The 15583-nt window shown below is 46.6% G+C and overlaps 1 protein-coding gene across 2 annotated transcripts in view; it reads right to left on the bottom strand.

Moving 5' to 3' along the window:
* Positions 1-15583, bottom strand: part of SYNPR (synaptoporin) — a gene marked incomplete at both ends in the record, with an annotated part of 324123 nt that overhangs the window by 175845 nt on the left and 132695 nt on the right. The window contains one exon of one of the 2 annotated variants that reach the window (XM_080715249.1): positions 1081-1104. The exons of the other annotated variant lie outside the window; for it this stretch is intronic. Coding sequence (XP_080571375.1) covers positions 1081-1104 — 24 coding nt within the window. Of the gene's footprint in view, positions 1-1080; positions 1105-15583 lie in introns of those variants that run through there. 2 annotated transcript variants of the gene reach the window in all.

Here is a 15583-nt window from a genome sequence, read left to right as displayed (position 1 = left end):
CTTTAACGTCCGTGATAAATATATTTGCTGGCGCGTTTCCCCCATGACAAGGCTGTGCAGATTTGTCGATTGTGCAGCAGAGAGAGACGATTAAAGCATCCGTTTGTTTCCATTAGCGTAATTAGCTAATCACCTCATCATCTCTGCCTGGGATGATTATTATCAATAGACTTTCGCTCTGACTTCTGAATTAGCAACCAAGAACTCGGGCCATTTTTCACTCTCCGAAAATAAAACACAGCAGTTTAACCAGGTAACGCAGGCAGCAACCATTCCTGGCTGACGTCGCCAGACACTAGTTTGAATTTTAGAGCAGCAACTTTTCTCCTGGTTGGCTTTGGGCACGGAAACACACTGGACAGTGGGCACAAATACACAGCCAAAGAAAGAAAGAAGAGTCGTGGCAGCCGCGCGGGACCCCTATTTTCATGGAATGCGGCAGATTTACTGTAATGAGCGGAATACTTTTTGTACAAAAAACTGGTTCTTTTCAAGGTGCGGGTCCCACTGCATCTGAGGGAAAACCCATCTCTCCCCTTTTACCCCAGTATAAGACCGTATGAGAGGAGCACACGTCTTTCAGCAAAGCATATAGTATTTGGTAGCTTTTGATGGAGCTTAAGACATTCTCGCTGTGATACCACAGAAGAAACTTTCATTCAAACGACAAGCAGCCTGGAACACAAGTACTTAGGACATTAAGGATTCCAAGGGAAGGCTGGGGAGAATGACATTACGTTTTCACAAAGGCAGGTTTAAGTTTGCTTAAACAGTTTTCTTACTCTGTTAAAAGAAACCCTGCATATACCTCAGCAGTTCATGTTATTATCCTATTATTATTATTATTATTATTATTATTAATTATCTTATTACACAGTCACTTTGATTTAAACATCTGGGTGAGAGGAAGCAAAGTTTTTTTTCTTTCTTTTTTTTTTTTTTTAAAAAAAGAGACAATCATTTCAAACATCCTTTTCAAAAAGTACACAGCCCAAACACACACACACACACACACACACACACACCTGATTGTAAATCAAGAGAGAGAGAGAGAGAGATAGGAAAAAAAAAACAACTTACCGGAGCAAATATCACCATACACATTTACAGAAGAATTGGTAATCCAACTTCCCTCTCCTGAAAGAAAATAGAGGTTGTCTCATACTAAAAATAAAGCTCCTCTCTCCACAGCGCCGGCTACTCGTCCCTCTCTTATGAAGCAGCGAAGGAGAAAAGGCGAATCGATGCCGGGCATAAGTGAGAGGTGATACCAGCCGGGCAGCAGCCTCTGCCTTAGCCGCAGAGAGATGGCAGGACGCTCCAGTCGACAGGGCAGCCCACAGCCCAGAACAGCAACCTGATACTCCCCCGGTGCTGTGCCAGGCGGACTGCTCTGCGTGTGTGGCACACTGAGCTCCGACACTTGGCTGACTGATTCTCACAACCGTGAGTGTGGGGCTGCTTTGCACAAGCACGTTACACGGAGAGCATCCCCCCTGCCCCCTCCTCCCTCCGCCACAGCGCGGAGAGAGAAGAAGGCAGGATTTTGCACGTGTGTCGAGGGTGCAGGGGAAACGGCTGGATTTTGGAAAACCCTTCCGAATAGAATTTGCATAGGTTAACGAGCCTGTTGGCCCCAACCTGGTTATGTGTTTGTTAGGACAGAATTGCCCTCGTTTTTATGGAAAAGCACGGGTATTGTACATGATCCTCATTTGGGAAATTCAGACGCTGTCCGTGAATAATCGTTACTGTGATGGTCCCCGACAGGTTCTGGAGACCCCAGAGGGCATCCCTGACAACTTGGGTGCATGCTTACCTCAGGAAGGATAACTTTAAGCCTCCTGCAAATTTCTCAAAATTAGAACGGTTTCAGAGGTTTAAATGTGACTTAGATTTATTTTTTTTCTTTCTTCTGTAGAAAGGAGCTTGACTATTCCAGAGGCTGGAATTAAGGGACCCCAAGGACATGTGTTTTGGGGGGACTTGGCACCAAATTCACAGAGAGGCTGCCCACAGGTGGCCTGACCTCAGCCTAGCATCCTGGGGATGATGTCTCCAGGAAGCTTATACTGCAGCACTGAGAGGGGACACCTGAGTCTCCCCCAGCCCCGTGCCTCTCGCCCCTCTCAGGACAGAAGTAGCCAGGTTGGTGCAGGTGACTCTGCTTTGCTTTCTGTGCATCGGTGATGGCCCATCTGAAACCCACTTGGGCGGGCCATGTTTCTAATAGGCGCTTGTTAGTCTGAATCAGTGGGTCCCTCTGTCTCTCTCTTCCTGTCTCTGTTGGTCTCACAGGTACACACACACACACACACACACACACGCACACACACACACACACACACACACACACACACACACTGCCACCATCACGCAGGGACCTTCATAGCCATCTCTCTATTAATTTCTGCCTTCCGTTCCTTTGCACAGAGACAGCTCGGCAGGGGAGGAAGCCAGTGGACACAAACCAACCAAACAGCGTGGCGAGGTGCTTGGCTAAGTCAGGTCAGCCAGGCTCGAAGCATCAAGACTCCCGGAAAATAAAAGGGACTTCAGTTAGATGAGGAGAGAGGCCACTAGAGAAGTGGAAGGGGCTCGGGGGAAAAGTGGGTGGAAAGTGAGAATGCATAAGGTAAACAGTTCAAATAATGCCACGTCAGCCGGGTGTGGTGGTCCATGCCTGTTGACCCGGTACTTGGGGGGCCGGGGCAGGAGGGTCGCAGGTTTGAGGAGAGTCTTAGCAAGCAGTGAGACTCTCATCAACCTAGCGAGACTGTTTCCAAATAAAAATAAAAGAAGGCTGAGGGATGTAGCTCGAAGGTAGAATGCTTCCGAGTCTGTAATTCCAAAAATAAAATAAAATAAGATGCTAGGTCTATATGTAAAGGTATCACAACTGAATTCCCTGGATGTACGGGGAGGGTGCCGGGAGTGGGGTGAAAGAGGTCCAGAGGGAAATACAGCAAGTGCTGTGTACCTGTATGAGATCACCTTGACTCTATGATACATAAGTATAATGTATATAAAAGATGAGGAGTCAGGTCCCCTGGGTCCCTACCTCCTGTGCTTGAGAAGTCCTCTAAGGCTTGAGCCTTGGTTTTCTCTCTGTGAAATGGGCATCCTGAGCCCTCACAGTGCTGCTGTAAGAAGGAGTGGGGAAGAAATGACAAGCAGCCGAGACCAGGGCTTTCAAAGCCACGCTGCACACCTGTGAACTGTGCTCAGGGACCCCAGCTGCCTCTCCTTCGACCCGCTCACTCCTGGTGCGTAAGCCTTCAGGGTACTGCAAACCCTCTCGGCATGCACATATTCGTATATGTGTGTATATATATATGTGTGTGTGTGTGTGTGTGTGTGTGTGTGTGTGTATACATATGTGTCTATGTGCTTTTATTAATGCACTGCAATTAAACGTCACAGTGAGGTTCAAGTGATATAAACACCGAAGAAAGAAATTGAAGAAGACCTCTGGATATGAAAAGACTTCCCGTGCTCTAGGATGGGCAGAATAAATATTATCAGAATGGCCATACTACCAAAAGTGAGCTAAAGATTCTACACAATCCCTAGGAAAATATCAAGGCCCTTCTTCACAGAGCTAGGAGAAAAAACAGCCTTAGCATTCATAAGGAAGAAAAAAAGACCAAGACCGGGCAAAGCAGTTTTGAGCAGTAAGAACCACGCTATAGGTATTGCAGTATCTGATTTCAAACTATACTACAGAGCTATAGTAACAAAACCAGCATGGCATTGGCACAAAAATAGACCAATGGGACAGAAAAGAAGAGACAGACCTAAATCCTCATACTTACATCCAGTTGATTTTTGGCAAAGGGGCCAACCTGTCTGGAGAACATGCACAGGATGAAATTAGATCCCTACATCAAATTCTTCCAACTATATATGGTTGGTGGCTCCTTTGAAATTCTGATAGGACCCAGCATTTCAGAGACTGAGGTAGGAGGATCACAGGTTCAAGGCCAGCCTGGGCAACTTAATGAGACCTTGTCTCAAAGAAAGGGAGAGAGCTGGAGTATAGCTCAGTGAGAGAATACCCCCTGGGTTCAATCCCTGGAAACACACACACACACACACACACACACACACACACACACACAGGATAGGAACTTCTCCCACGCCCATTCTCCCTGGCCACCTCTCACCTGCTTATTGAAAAGTCCCTGCATTTCAAAGAGAGAAATTACTCAGGGGAGTAATTATATACGGTGAGTAGGAGGGAAGGCTGAGCGCCACCGGGTGTTTAAGCCCTCGGCGAGGATTTGTAGAATCAATGAAAGATTGACAGAAGGGATGTCTCTGCTTGATGGCTGCAGTTCCTGCCAAGTGGCTGATAAAGAACTGTGTTAGAGCAGAGATGGGGCGCTGTCCCTAGCGGTAGGTATCTATCTATCATCTATCCACCTATCTATCATCTACCCATCTATTATGTCTTTATCTATTTACTTACATATATATGTATACACACACACACACACACACACACACACAACAAGGGCATTCTACCTCTGAATGTGTATGCACATGTGCACGTGCACCAAGGGCATTCTACCTCTGAGCTACACACTCCCAGCCCTATTTTTTCTTCTTTATTTTGAAACAGGGCCTCCCTGAGTTGCAGAGGGCCTCACTATGTAGCCGGGGCTGGCTGCGAACCGCGATCCTCCTGTCTCAGCAAGTACTGGGATGACAAGCCGGCACCACCTCACCTGGCCCTCTCACACTTTTATTTATTCGGTGTCCAGTGTCCATGATCCCCACATGGAGAGACAGACCCTGCAGTAACGCCTTAGCTGTCCTACTGCGTGGACTCGCAGCACAGAGACCAAGAATCCCCGAAGGGTGTAGACACAGGGCTACCAGGCCAACAGGTCTAGCCCAGGCCCAGTGGCTCCCTGGGGTCTTGGCCGGTTACTTGGCACCTGAGAAGAAAGAAGGCATGAGCTCAGGCTTGGGTTTTCCAGAAGCCTTTGCTGTGACCTTGGGTTTCGGTTGTGGGATTTCCATTGAATGATCTCTGATGGGCTTTCTGGATGCACCAGGACTGGACGACGGTCCTAAGGCCAATGGGCGGAGCCTAACTGCGAGCTGGCTGAGCTCCTCCGGCTGCCACCTGCCCTGGTTATCTCTCACCACGAGGGACGGGTCTCTCTTCCAATCTGCTCTGAGAACCGCTCTCCACAGACCACCCCCATCCATCACACATCATGTGAGTGACACTGTGCGAGTGACATCACATCCTGTGAGTGACGTCAGAACATCAGTTTCAGAAAAATCCTTCCGTCATCCAGTAGGCTGCGGGAGAACCCCAACTCTGCCCATCCGAGCCTCATGATCAGGCTCCATCCACCATTAATTAATTTGTTAATTTATTTATTTATTGCAGTTCTGGGGATGGAACCCAGGGGGCATTCTACCTTCGAGCTCCACCCCCAGCCCTATTTTTTATTCTTTATTCTGAAACAGGGTCTCACTGAGTTGCAGAGGGCCTCACTAAGTAGCTGAGGCTGTCCGCGAACCGCGATCCTCCTGTCTCAGCCTCCCGAATGCTGGGATGACAAGCGTGCGCCACCACACCCAGCCATCCACCTTTTCTCGCTCAACCCTGCCCCGCCTCCCTCTTCACGGCACCCATGTGCCCTCCCTGTCCGCGCGCCTGATTTCCACCTGGCACATTCTCTCCTCGGATCTGCTCCTCCTGCTGCTCCTCGGTGGTGATGTGTCTACTAGGGTTTCTTTTTTTTTTCGCCCTTTGTACTGTGGATACGCTCTTGCTCCTTTAATTATTATTTCCTGTCTCCAAGGCTAACTTTTACGAAAGCAGGAGGTATTTAGGACCGTGTCTCCTCAGCGCTTAGGAGAGTACGTGGCTCATAGGAGGTGCCGCAAAGCTATCTACGTGGTGGGAAAATGAGTGATCAAATCAATGCACCAAGAGGACGAGGAAGGCTTCCAGCCAGCCAGGAAGAAGCCGAGCCCATCGAAGAGACCCACCGTGCAACACCAGACAGGTTAACAGGGCAGCTGACTCCTTGGCAGGCTGTATTTACCTTTATATTCAAGGAACATTCCAGAAGGGAGATAGACTTCCCTGTCCTCTTGATGAAGTAAGGGCCATGTTGGAAAAAAAAAAAAAAAAGGTGCATAGCTCCTTTTAGAGGCCACACCGACCAGTTATTTCTCGAAGGCCTGGCTTCCCAGGCTCCGTTCTCCTGGGCCCACACAGTATGGCTTGGTATTTGGACACTTGGCCATCCGTTGTCATTAAAGAACAAAGAGTCTTGTCAGCAAGCCACCTAAGACTGTCTCGACCTTCCAGTTAATCAGACGACTCAGACAGCTGGCTACCACATCTCGAGTATGGGACTGGAACTGACGAAAATAAAACACCGCGCCGTTCGTTATTTGATGGTGCCTGTTTGGAGAGTGATATTCGCATCGTGGCTTCTGCCTTAAAAATATCATCTACCCGCGATTGGACTATTAAAAATAGAAGGACAGTGTCTTCTAAGTTGAGTATTTATAGAGAAGGTTCAGTAGATCAAAATCGTCCGCGGTTCTCTGAAAACTTCGTCAGCAATGCTAATTCCCGATATGGGCAGACCTTCAGCGTTGGTCTTTCAGTTGAACATGGCCGTCAGATAACTTCAAAAGTGTGTGTGTGTGTGTGTGTGTGTGTGTGTGTGTGTGTGTGTTCCCCTCTGAATGGGAAAGCTCGTCTCCCCTTTGATGGACATCTCTCTTGGTGAATGCCCGAGCTCCTTAACCTTCTGGCTTCTGTTTCTAGACATCTGGCCTCGCAAAGGGATCCTTTGAAGCCTCCCTGCTTCGGGGCGGGACCGCGGGAGGCCCAGGTCCCTGAGCGTTCGGCAGACATGGAGTGGACAATCCCAGAGCCTGGAGGCTTTCTCTTTTGCAGTGGGGAAGGAGGTGATCAAAGATAATACTTCTCCGGCCAGACTAACAAATGACCAAGGGAGTCAGCTGAGGCGCTTCCATTTTGTTTCGAGAATAATTCCAACTCTTTCAAGCTTGAGCGATAAAAGCACTCGCAGTCAAGGCACTTACGGTGCAACTTTGAAATCTTTAATGGTCCCCTCCTTGTTCTAGTGAGCACAACTTCTAAAGTGGGCAGATGCAATTTATTGAGACAAGAATGGTGCAGTGACTCAGGGCAGAACTTCCTAGGCTTTTAATTCTCGTGTAGGAGAAAGCTTCTTCCTCCAACTTTGTGTCTCTTTTCCTTTTTAAACACCTCATGCGAGAAGATAATATCAAGATCCCTGGGACCCTTATTAGCTCCTGAGCTTTCCTTTGCAGAGCTGGAGGCTGGCTAATAGGATGTCACGCTGATGCCAAACGGAAGCCAAGAAAGAGGGAGAGAAGAGTCAGGAGAGTGGGCAGAAATGGAGCCATCCTGGCCAGTAGAAGGAGACAAAATGCCGGGCTTGGTGGCGCACGCTTGTAATCCCTGTGCTTGGGAGGCGGAGACAGGAGGATTGCACAGGTTCGAAGTCCTGTTTCCAAATAAAAATATAAAAATAGATCTGGGAGTGTAGCCCAGAGGTAGAAGGGTTTCCAGGAACCCCAGTACCACCAAAGGAAAAAAAAAAAAAGGAGAAAAAAGGAAATTGAAACTAGCAGTTCAAAAATGTCCAATACAAGCCGGGCGTGGTTACGCACACTTGTAATCCCAGCATTCGGGAGGCTGAGACAAGAGGATCGTGGTTCAAAAACAGCCTCAGCTACATAGCGAGGACCTTTGCAACCCAGTGAGATCCTGTTTCAAAATAAAGAATAAAAAATAGGGTAGAATACCCCTGGGTTCCATACCCAGGACTGAAAAAAAAAAAAATGTCCAACACAAGTCTAAGCCTCTCCATAGCAGGAGAATGTGGTGTGTGTGTGTGTGTGTGTGTGTGTGTGTGTGTGTGTGTGTGTGTTTACTGGGAATTAAACTCAAACTCAAGGGTAGCTTGGCATGGTAGCACGCGCTTGTAATCCCCGCACTTGGGAGGCGGAGACAGGAGGATCTCGCAGGTTCAAAGCCAGCCTCGCTGGCTTAAGAGACCCTGTTTCCAAATAAAACATAAAATAGGTCTGGGAGTGTAGCCCAGAGGTAGACAGGTTCCATCCCCAGTACCACCAAAAAAAAAAAAAAGAAAAAAAAAAGAAAAAAAAACCCCTCAAGGGTCTTACTTCTCGGAGCTGCGCTCTCAGCCTTATCTTGTTTTTATATTTTGGTTTTGAAACAGGCTCTCTCTAAGTTGCTGAGGACCCTGCCAAGTTGCTGAGGCTGGTCTCAAACCTGGGATCCTCCTGCCTCAGCCTCCCAGATGCTGAGATGGCCCGAGCGCAGCACCACGCCTTGTCGGGAATCCAGCCCGACAGCTGGCGGGGGTTGGCGAGATGATGAGTACCGACGACTCGAACACAAACCCACGAGCCGGGAGTCAAGTCAAGCGAGATCTTATTCATTTCTCTCCAAGCACTCATATTATATAGCACCAAACCACGAGGGGAATTCCCATGAGAAATAGCCTAGCCTATCCGGGATAAAGATCACTGGCACGTAGTTTACAGCCAATCCCAGGCCAGTACATGAGCCATTCATGTGTGCGGAAAGCTCCTTTAAAGGTAGAAAGGGAAAAACCGCTCAGTCTCCCCACCCATAATGAATGGGGAAACCACGCCTTCCTAGCTTCCTCCAGGCGCCATCTTTGCCCCTTTTCTGCTGAATCACTTTACTTAAAGTTTTGCCTTAGGCCGTAGGCCGCTCAGGCCGAATCTCCTTAGGCGCTATATAGACACACCCCATCAATGCCTGGCAAGAATATCTTTTCCAAACTGTCCATCATCAAGTCTAGAGCAAAGTGTCAAACTGAGAGCAGCCAAGCAGGGGCTGCTGGTTGAGTAAGGAGTAAATCGAATCATTTCAGGGTGGGGTATGATGGCTAAGCGCCTTCCCCTTCAGGTAGATTTGGTGCTGGGCAACTTCTGTTTGTCTCCCTGGGGCCCCTTTTTACCCATTCTGTCCTGGAAGGCGGACGGATGGAAATGGTTTTATCCAGGGACTCCCTTTTGCTAAGGCACCAGCGGGTGGTGCTGCCGGGAGAGAAGTAGAGAGTGAGGGGGGCTCATGGCCAGGACTTATTCCTGTGGTCGCTCCTGATAGGTCCCCAAGCTGGCTGTGCCTCTCATGAGGATGCAGGGGCCGAGGAGGAGCCCTCTCCATCCACTGCCTCTGCCTGCCTGCCTGCCTGCCTGCCTGCCTGCCTGCCTTCCATCCATCCATCCTTCCTTCTTTCCTTCCTTCCTTCCTTCCTTCCTTCCTTCCTTCCTTCCTCCTTCCTCCTTCCTTCCTTTCTTCCTTTCTTCCTTCTGTCTTTCCTTCCTTCATTTCCTTTCTTTCTCTCTCTCTCCCTCCCTCCCTCTTTTCTCTCTTTCTGGTCTTTCAGATCACCACCATGCCTGGCGCACACGCACACTCTCTTTCTTTCTTTCTTTCTTTCTTTCTTTCTTTCTTTCTTTCTTTCTTTCTTCTTTCTCTTTTTCTTTTGTGGTCCTATGGATGGAACCCAGAGGCATTCTACCTCCTAGCTATATCCCCAGCCCTATATTTTATTCTTTATTTTGAAATAGGGTCTCACTGAGTTGCAGAGGGCCTCACTAAGTTGCTGAGGCTGGCCGTGAACTGTGATCCTCCTGTCTCAGCCTCTCAAGTACTGGGATTTTAAGCATGCACTAGCAGTGCTATTTCTTATCAGAACCTGAATAATAAAAGCTAGTTGAAATTGATTTCCAGTTCTATCCCTTACATACATATATGGCCTTGTCCCATGCCCTCACCTGTAAAATCAGGTACATGGAAACTAAGGCTTCCAAAGTGCTAAGTGCCCGGCAGGCATCCCATCTCCAGCAAGACTGACCACCATGAAGTGATCTTGGCATCCACTTCTCTTTGCTTCATGGAGATGAAGCTTTCCTATGTTCTCTAGAGCGAAGAGCTTGTTACGTTTGGGGAAAGAAACAGAAAGCACAGGCCCGGTTCTCTCTCTCTCTCTCTCTCTCTCTCTCTCTCTCTCTCTCTCTCTCTCTCTCACACACACACACACACACACACACACACACACACACACACTTGAATATCAGTGAGTACAGAAACATCATCCAGGCATATGGCTTAAGGTAAATAAATATTTGTTGAAAATGGCTTTGAATCTGGGCAGGGAGGTATACACCTGCAATACCAGTATTTGGGAGGCTGAGACAGGAAGATCCCAGGTTCAAGGCTAGCCTCGGCAACTTAGACCCTGTTTCAAAACAAAACAAAACTAAAATAAAAAGGCTAGGGTGTAGCTTAAAGGTAGAATGCCCCTGGATTCAATTTCCCAGCATCAGAAAAGGAAGAAAGAGAGAGAGAAAGAAAGAAAGAAAGAAAGAAAGAAAGAAAGAAAGAAAGAGTTTTGAGTGTTGACATTTCCAAATAGCTGGTCCACCAGCCTATAGATCAAACCCAAATGATTAGGTGTTTCTCTCTGATGTTTGTTTGGTGGAGGCCAAGTGTGTGGGCTTCTCAGCCCCTCTATGGGCTCTAGACCTCAGGAAACAAATCCAGGTCTGTTAACCTGCTGATTAACCTCATGCTTTTATTCCTCTTAAAATATCCTATTTCAAGCCAGTGGAGAGGCTGATAGTTTCTGATACCAGGAACGACGCTGGTATTGATTCCTGGGTGTTAGCCCAAGGGCTATTCATGCATCGTGTTATTGGTTTATCATTCAACCCAATGAACTAGAATATACCGATATCATCATTTTATGAAGCAGGAAGCTCAGTGTGGTTTGGTAAATTGCCCAGGTCTCCAGAGATAGTATTATTAGAACGTGAGTCTTGGCCTGGGTGGTTTGATTGCAAAATCCGCATGATGGAGTCCTGCTGAGGTCAGCAAGCACAGCACATGTACTGTACGCTAGGAAGTTGGGAATTGCTGCTCTTTTTTTTTTTTTTTTTTTTTTTACAGCTTATACTTACAGGAAATCAAAAGCGATGATGATGCACTCGAATTGTATTATGTCTGGTGATTACATCGATTACCCGGGAATAGGGGTTAAAAGTAATTCCCTGATGAACTGCTGGATATTAAACTCATTTGTCCTGCAATGATACGGACCACACCATAGTACCATGTCCTTAGTAGGTACTAAACAAGTCTTGGCCACATTTTTTTTTTTAAAGAAAGAAAAGGAGTGGGTTTTCTTAGCCCTGCATTCACAATTCTAACCGGGAATAGCAGACAGATCTCCTTGAGTTCCTCGCATCGTTTTTGTAATAGGAAGTGTTCTATCAGCAAACGGAGGGCTTAGGAGTTGGGATGTTCCTGGCACACACTTCTCAGAGCCCGGTGTGGAACCAGGAGATGAATATATGTTGGAATGATTGAGGATTAAGACTTTCTATCAGAAAGAATCCCTGAGATCTGGTTTGTATGTGAATCTGGTTAGTACTGTAATAAGAACATGAGAAGAAAAACATGAAGACTGTTTTCAATAATCTTGCCCGGCACACTGAGAGAAGAATAGTAAATTAGATCAAGAGTTATTGGCAATGTCCCTAGGGAGGAAGGGTGTCAGAGTCAACTGTGTCTGTGAATGGGACTCTTTAAGCTTTCCTTTTTTATATAGATAAAATCGTATGTACTTAGTGTATGCGTGATGTTTTGAATTATATGTACTTTATAAAAGAGGTTAAACCTAGCTAACAAGTTATCGTTTGTATTTATCATTATGTAGTTATTGTTTTTAGGATGAGAACTCTTAGTATTCATTCTTTGCATTTTTCAAGAAAATGATGTATTGTCATTAACTAGTGTCATCATGTTGTCCAACGGGTCTCTTAAACTTATTCCTCCTATCAGAGAGTAATTCTCTATCCTTTGACCAATATCTCCCCAAATCTCCCTCCTTCCCACTGTCTCCGACATCTGGAAAACACCATTCCACTCTCTGATTCTGTGAGATCAACTTTTTCATATCTTACACATGAGTGTTGTGATCATGAAGTATTTGTCTTTCTGTGCCTGACCTATTTCATTTAACATAATGTCCTCTGGGTTCAGCCATGTCTCTTAACCTTTCCAAACTTCAGGTTCTTCACCAGTGAAATGGAGGTCAGGAGGAGGAGTAATACACACAATGTGTAAATAGGCTGGGTGGTGATTATAACGATGATCCAGGTGCGCAGTGCTTTCTCTCTCTCTCTCTCTCTCTCTCTCTCCTCTCTCTCTCTCCCTCTCTCTCTTCTCTCTCTCCCTTTCTCTCTCTCTCTCCTTCTCTCTCTCTCTCCCTCTCTCTCTTCTCCTCTCTCTCCCTTCTCTCTCTCTCCTTCTCTCTCTCTCTCTCCTTCTCTCTCTCTCTCTCTCCTCTCTCTCTCTCTCTCTCTCTCTCTCTCTCTCCCTCCCTCCCTCCCTCCCTCTCTTCTCTCTTCTCTCTCTCCCTTCTCTCTCTCTCTCTCTCTCTCTCTCTCTCTCTCTCTCTCTCTCTCTGCCAACACTTCAGGCAAGATAGATTGGAGAATCGAACACTTGCAAAGTGGCTTGCTGGTTTTCCTTTCCTTCCCAACAAACTGACTTACAATCCTTCTCTTAAACAAACATGCTCTGGAGCCCAGACCAAATTACAGCTCTTAGAAAAATAGGAGGTAGGTAGGAGAGAAGATGAAAGTCTGTTTTTCTCCATGTCATTTATAAAGTGTAGAATTTACAACAGTTGTGTGTCTTCATGGACCGCTGAGACTCTAGTCATCGTCTGCTGATGACTCCTTCTAAAAGCTTCCTCTCCCCTCTGTTCCCACCTCCAACTCAGCCTCAATAGTTAAGATTGAAAGAGCTCATGCATTGATTTCAGAGTTGATATAATTAAATCATGAGGGCTTTACTCTCAGTGGCCAAATCCACTGAAATGAATTTACTGGGTGGTAATCTACACAGATGCGGTGTGCCTGGAGGAGGTGGGTCACTGGGGGTGTCGCCTTGGGGACTGTGCTTGTGTTCTAGAATGCCTTTGCTTTCTCTCTCTTGATTCTAACCTCCTGGATGTGAGAGAAGAGCCTTTGCTCCCCACAATCTACCCTGAACTCTGTCAGTGTAACCTGGCTTGACCTGAACTGGATCCCTGAAATCTTCAGAACTGTGAGCAAAGAAATCTATTTCCTCTGAGTTGTGTGGTCAGTTGTTTTGGGGGTATAGCATTGAGAGTGCTGACTGAGACTGAGGAGGTTACTTAGTATACAGAAAGAACATGGAGTTGGTCAGAGGGAACCTGAGGGGATTCTTTAATTTGAGAGCTTATGATAATTTCTAAAAAAAAAAATTCTTTTTTTTTTGTTGCTGATAATAAATATCTAATGCCAAAGGTGCTTCGAGATTTCTGTGGCATGGAGTAAACATTGTTTATGGCATGGAATGGTATGGCCAAAAACACTCTCTACAATTTTATTAATCAAATATTCTCCATATCAGGGGAATGCTTCCTGTATCCTAACGTACGTTTGCCCAGATTCTTGGATTCAGGACTTCCAGGAGGAATGCAGCAGCTCTGGCTCTCACAGTGTAGCTCTGGTGCCAGGAGATAGACAGCTCATGGTGAAAGTACTTTGAGAACCTAAATCTCCCATACAATGCAGAGTTATGGTTGCTTTCTAGGCCCTGCATCTCTCTCCACAAACATAAGAGGGAACCATCTTTTCCCCGTTCATTGGTTATTTATTCTTGCGAGCAGGCCTGTTTAGAGCAGTTCAAATGCCACGTGCGCTCTCACAGAGAAAAGAGCCCGTTTTCTTCTTCAGCTGTGCTTCTATTTTTAAAACAGAACCCTTCACCAATGTCTCCCTTAAATGTCTTCCTTAAAATGTTAGTTTCTTCTTAAGCCAGCCCCAAGTCGTTAAATGATACAAATTAAGGGAGTCAGCCTGAAGAACAGGACATTCAGATATTCCCAGAATGTCACTCATCTCAACTCAGAGGGAGCAACACTTTCCTCTCCTTTCTTTGAAAGTGTGAAGACAGATGCTCTTTGCAAGGACTGGTGAGCAGCACCGCCGCCGCCGCCGCTTATTCTCATGTTTAGTTGCAGGAAAAGAAAAGTTGGTCTAAGAATCTACTCAGAAAAAAAAAAAAAGTCTACATTTTCTGTTCTGTTCTGACACCGTAACGTTTTCTGATATCAACTCTGGGGACCAAAATCAGCCACTAAACTTAGTCACACATCCCTGGGTGGTTTAGAAACAATACAGATTTGTGGTTCCAAACCTGGACCTCCTGAGTTAGAAGCCAGGCGGGTGGGAAGGGAAACTAGAAATCTGGGATTCACCCGCTCTCCTCTCTCTTCCCAAAGAGAATTTGATAAGGAACCTCTGCACAAAACACGAGACGTGTGATCACCTTAAATTCTCCTCTACAAAGCTGGGCGTGGTGGCGCACATCTGTAATTCTGGTACTTGGGAGGCTGAGACAGAGAGACTGGAGGATCACAGGTTTGAAGCCAGCCTTAGCAATGTGGTGAGACCCTCAGACACTTAGCGAGACCCTGTTTCAAAATTAAAAAAAAAATAGGACTGAAGTTATAGCCCAGAGGTAGAAGATCCCTGGATTCCGCCCTCAGAACCAAAAATAAATAAAACCTCTCATCAACAAGGGCATCATAGCTTGCTATGCAAGGTGAGTTCCCTACCTAGGAAAGTTTCCAGTAGGGACAGGTGTCTCCTCTGAGGAGAGAGAGGCTGGTTGCTGGACTTGATGCCATGGATGGATGCACCGGGAACCAGTCTCCAGGTGTTCTTCCCGTCCCTCTCTTGTTTCGGACATCCCTTTTCAGGGAACACATTCTCACAAGTAGGAATCAGAGGAAGAACTCATAAGATGATGGTTGATAGGTAGCCGCCTCGTATCTGTGGTTTCAGCTTATCCATGGCCGACTGTGGTACAAAAATACTCAATAGAAATTTTCAGAAGTAGTATGATTCAGAAGCTTTAAATTGTCTTGTGTTGGTCCACTCCATCCTCCCTGGGATGTGATTTTTGTGTGTGTGTCCAGTGTATCCAAGTGTATATGCTACCTTATGTCTTGCGTTGGCCCACTCCATCCTCCCTGGGATGTGAATCTCCCTTGTCCAGGGTATCTAAGCTGTATATGCTACCCTATCTGTTAGTCCCTTAGCAACCATCTCTGTCATCAGATTGACTGTTGCACTATCAAAGTGCTTGTATAATATTAGCTAATAATTATTAGTTATTTTAATTAGTTACTTTAGTTAATAATGGCCCCAAACATAGGTGTGGTGATACAGAGCACCCTTCCTTGCAGTAGTGAGCTCAGCTGGAGCAGGGGTGCTCTGGGCCCTGGCCTGGCCTTGGCAGCATGGCCGGGCAGCTCGGAGGTCCCTCACAAAGGCCCCAGGAAGGCTGGGCATGGTGGACTGTAATCAGTACTTGGGAGGCAGAGACGGTAGAATTTCAGGTTCAAGGCCAGCATCAGCAGCATAGTATGTGCTATGGATGGACAGG

Source organism: Muscardinus avellanarius (assembly GCF_963383645.1).
Source record: "Muscardinus avellanarius genome assembly, chromosome: 18".
In the NCBI taxonomy this organism is placed as follows: Eukaryota; Metazoa; Chordata; class Mammalia; order Rodentia; family Gliridae; genus Muscardinus; species Muscardinus avellanarius.
This window is presented reverse-complemented; position numbering and strand designations above follow the sequence as displayed.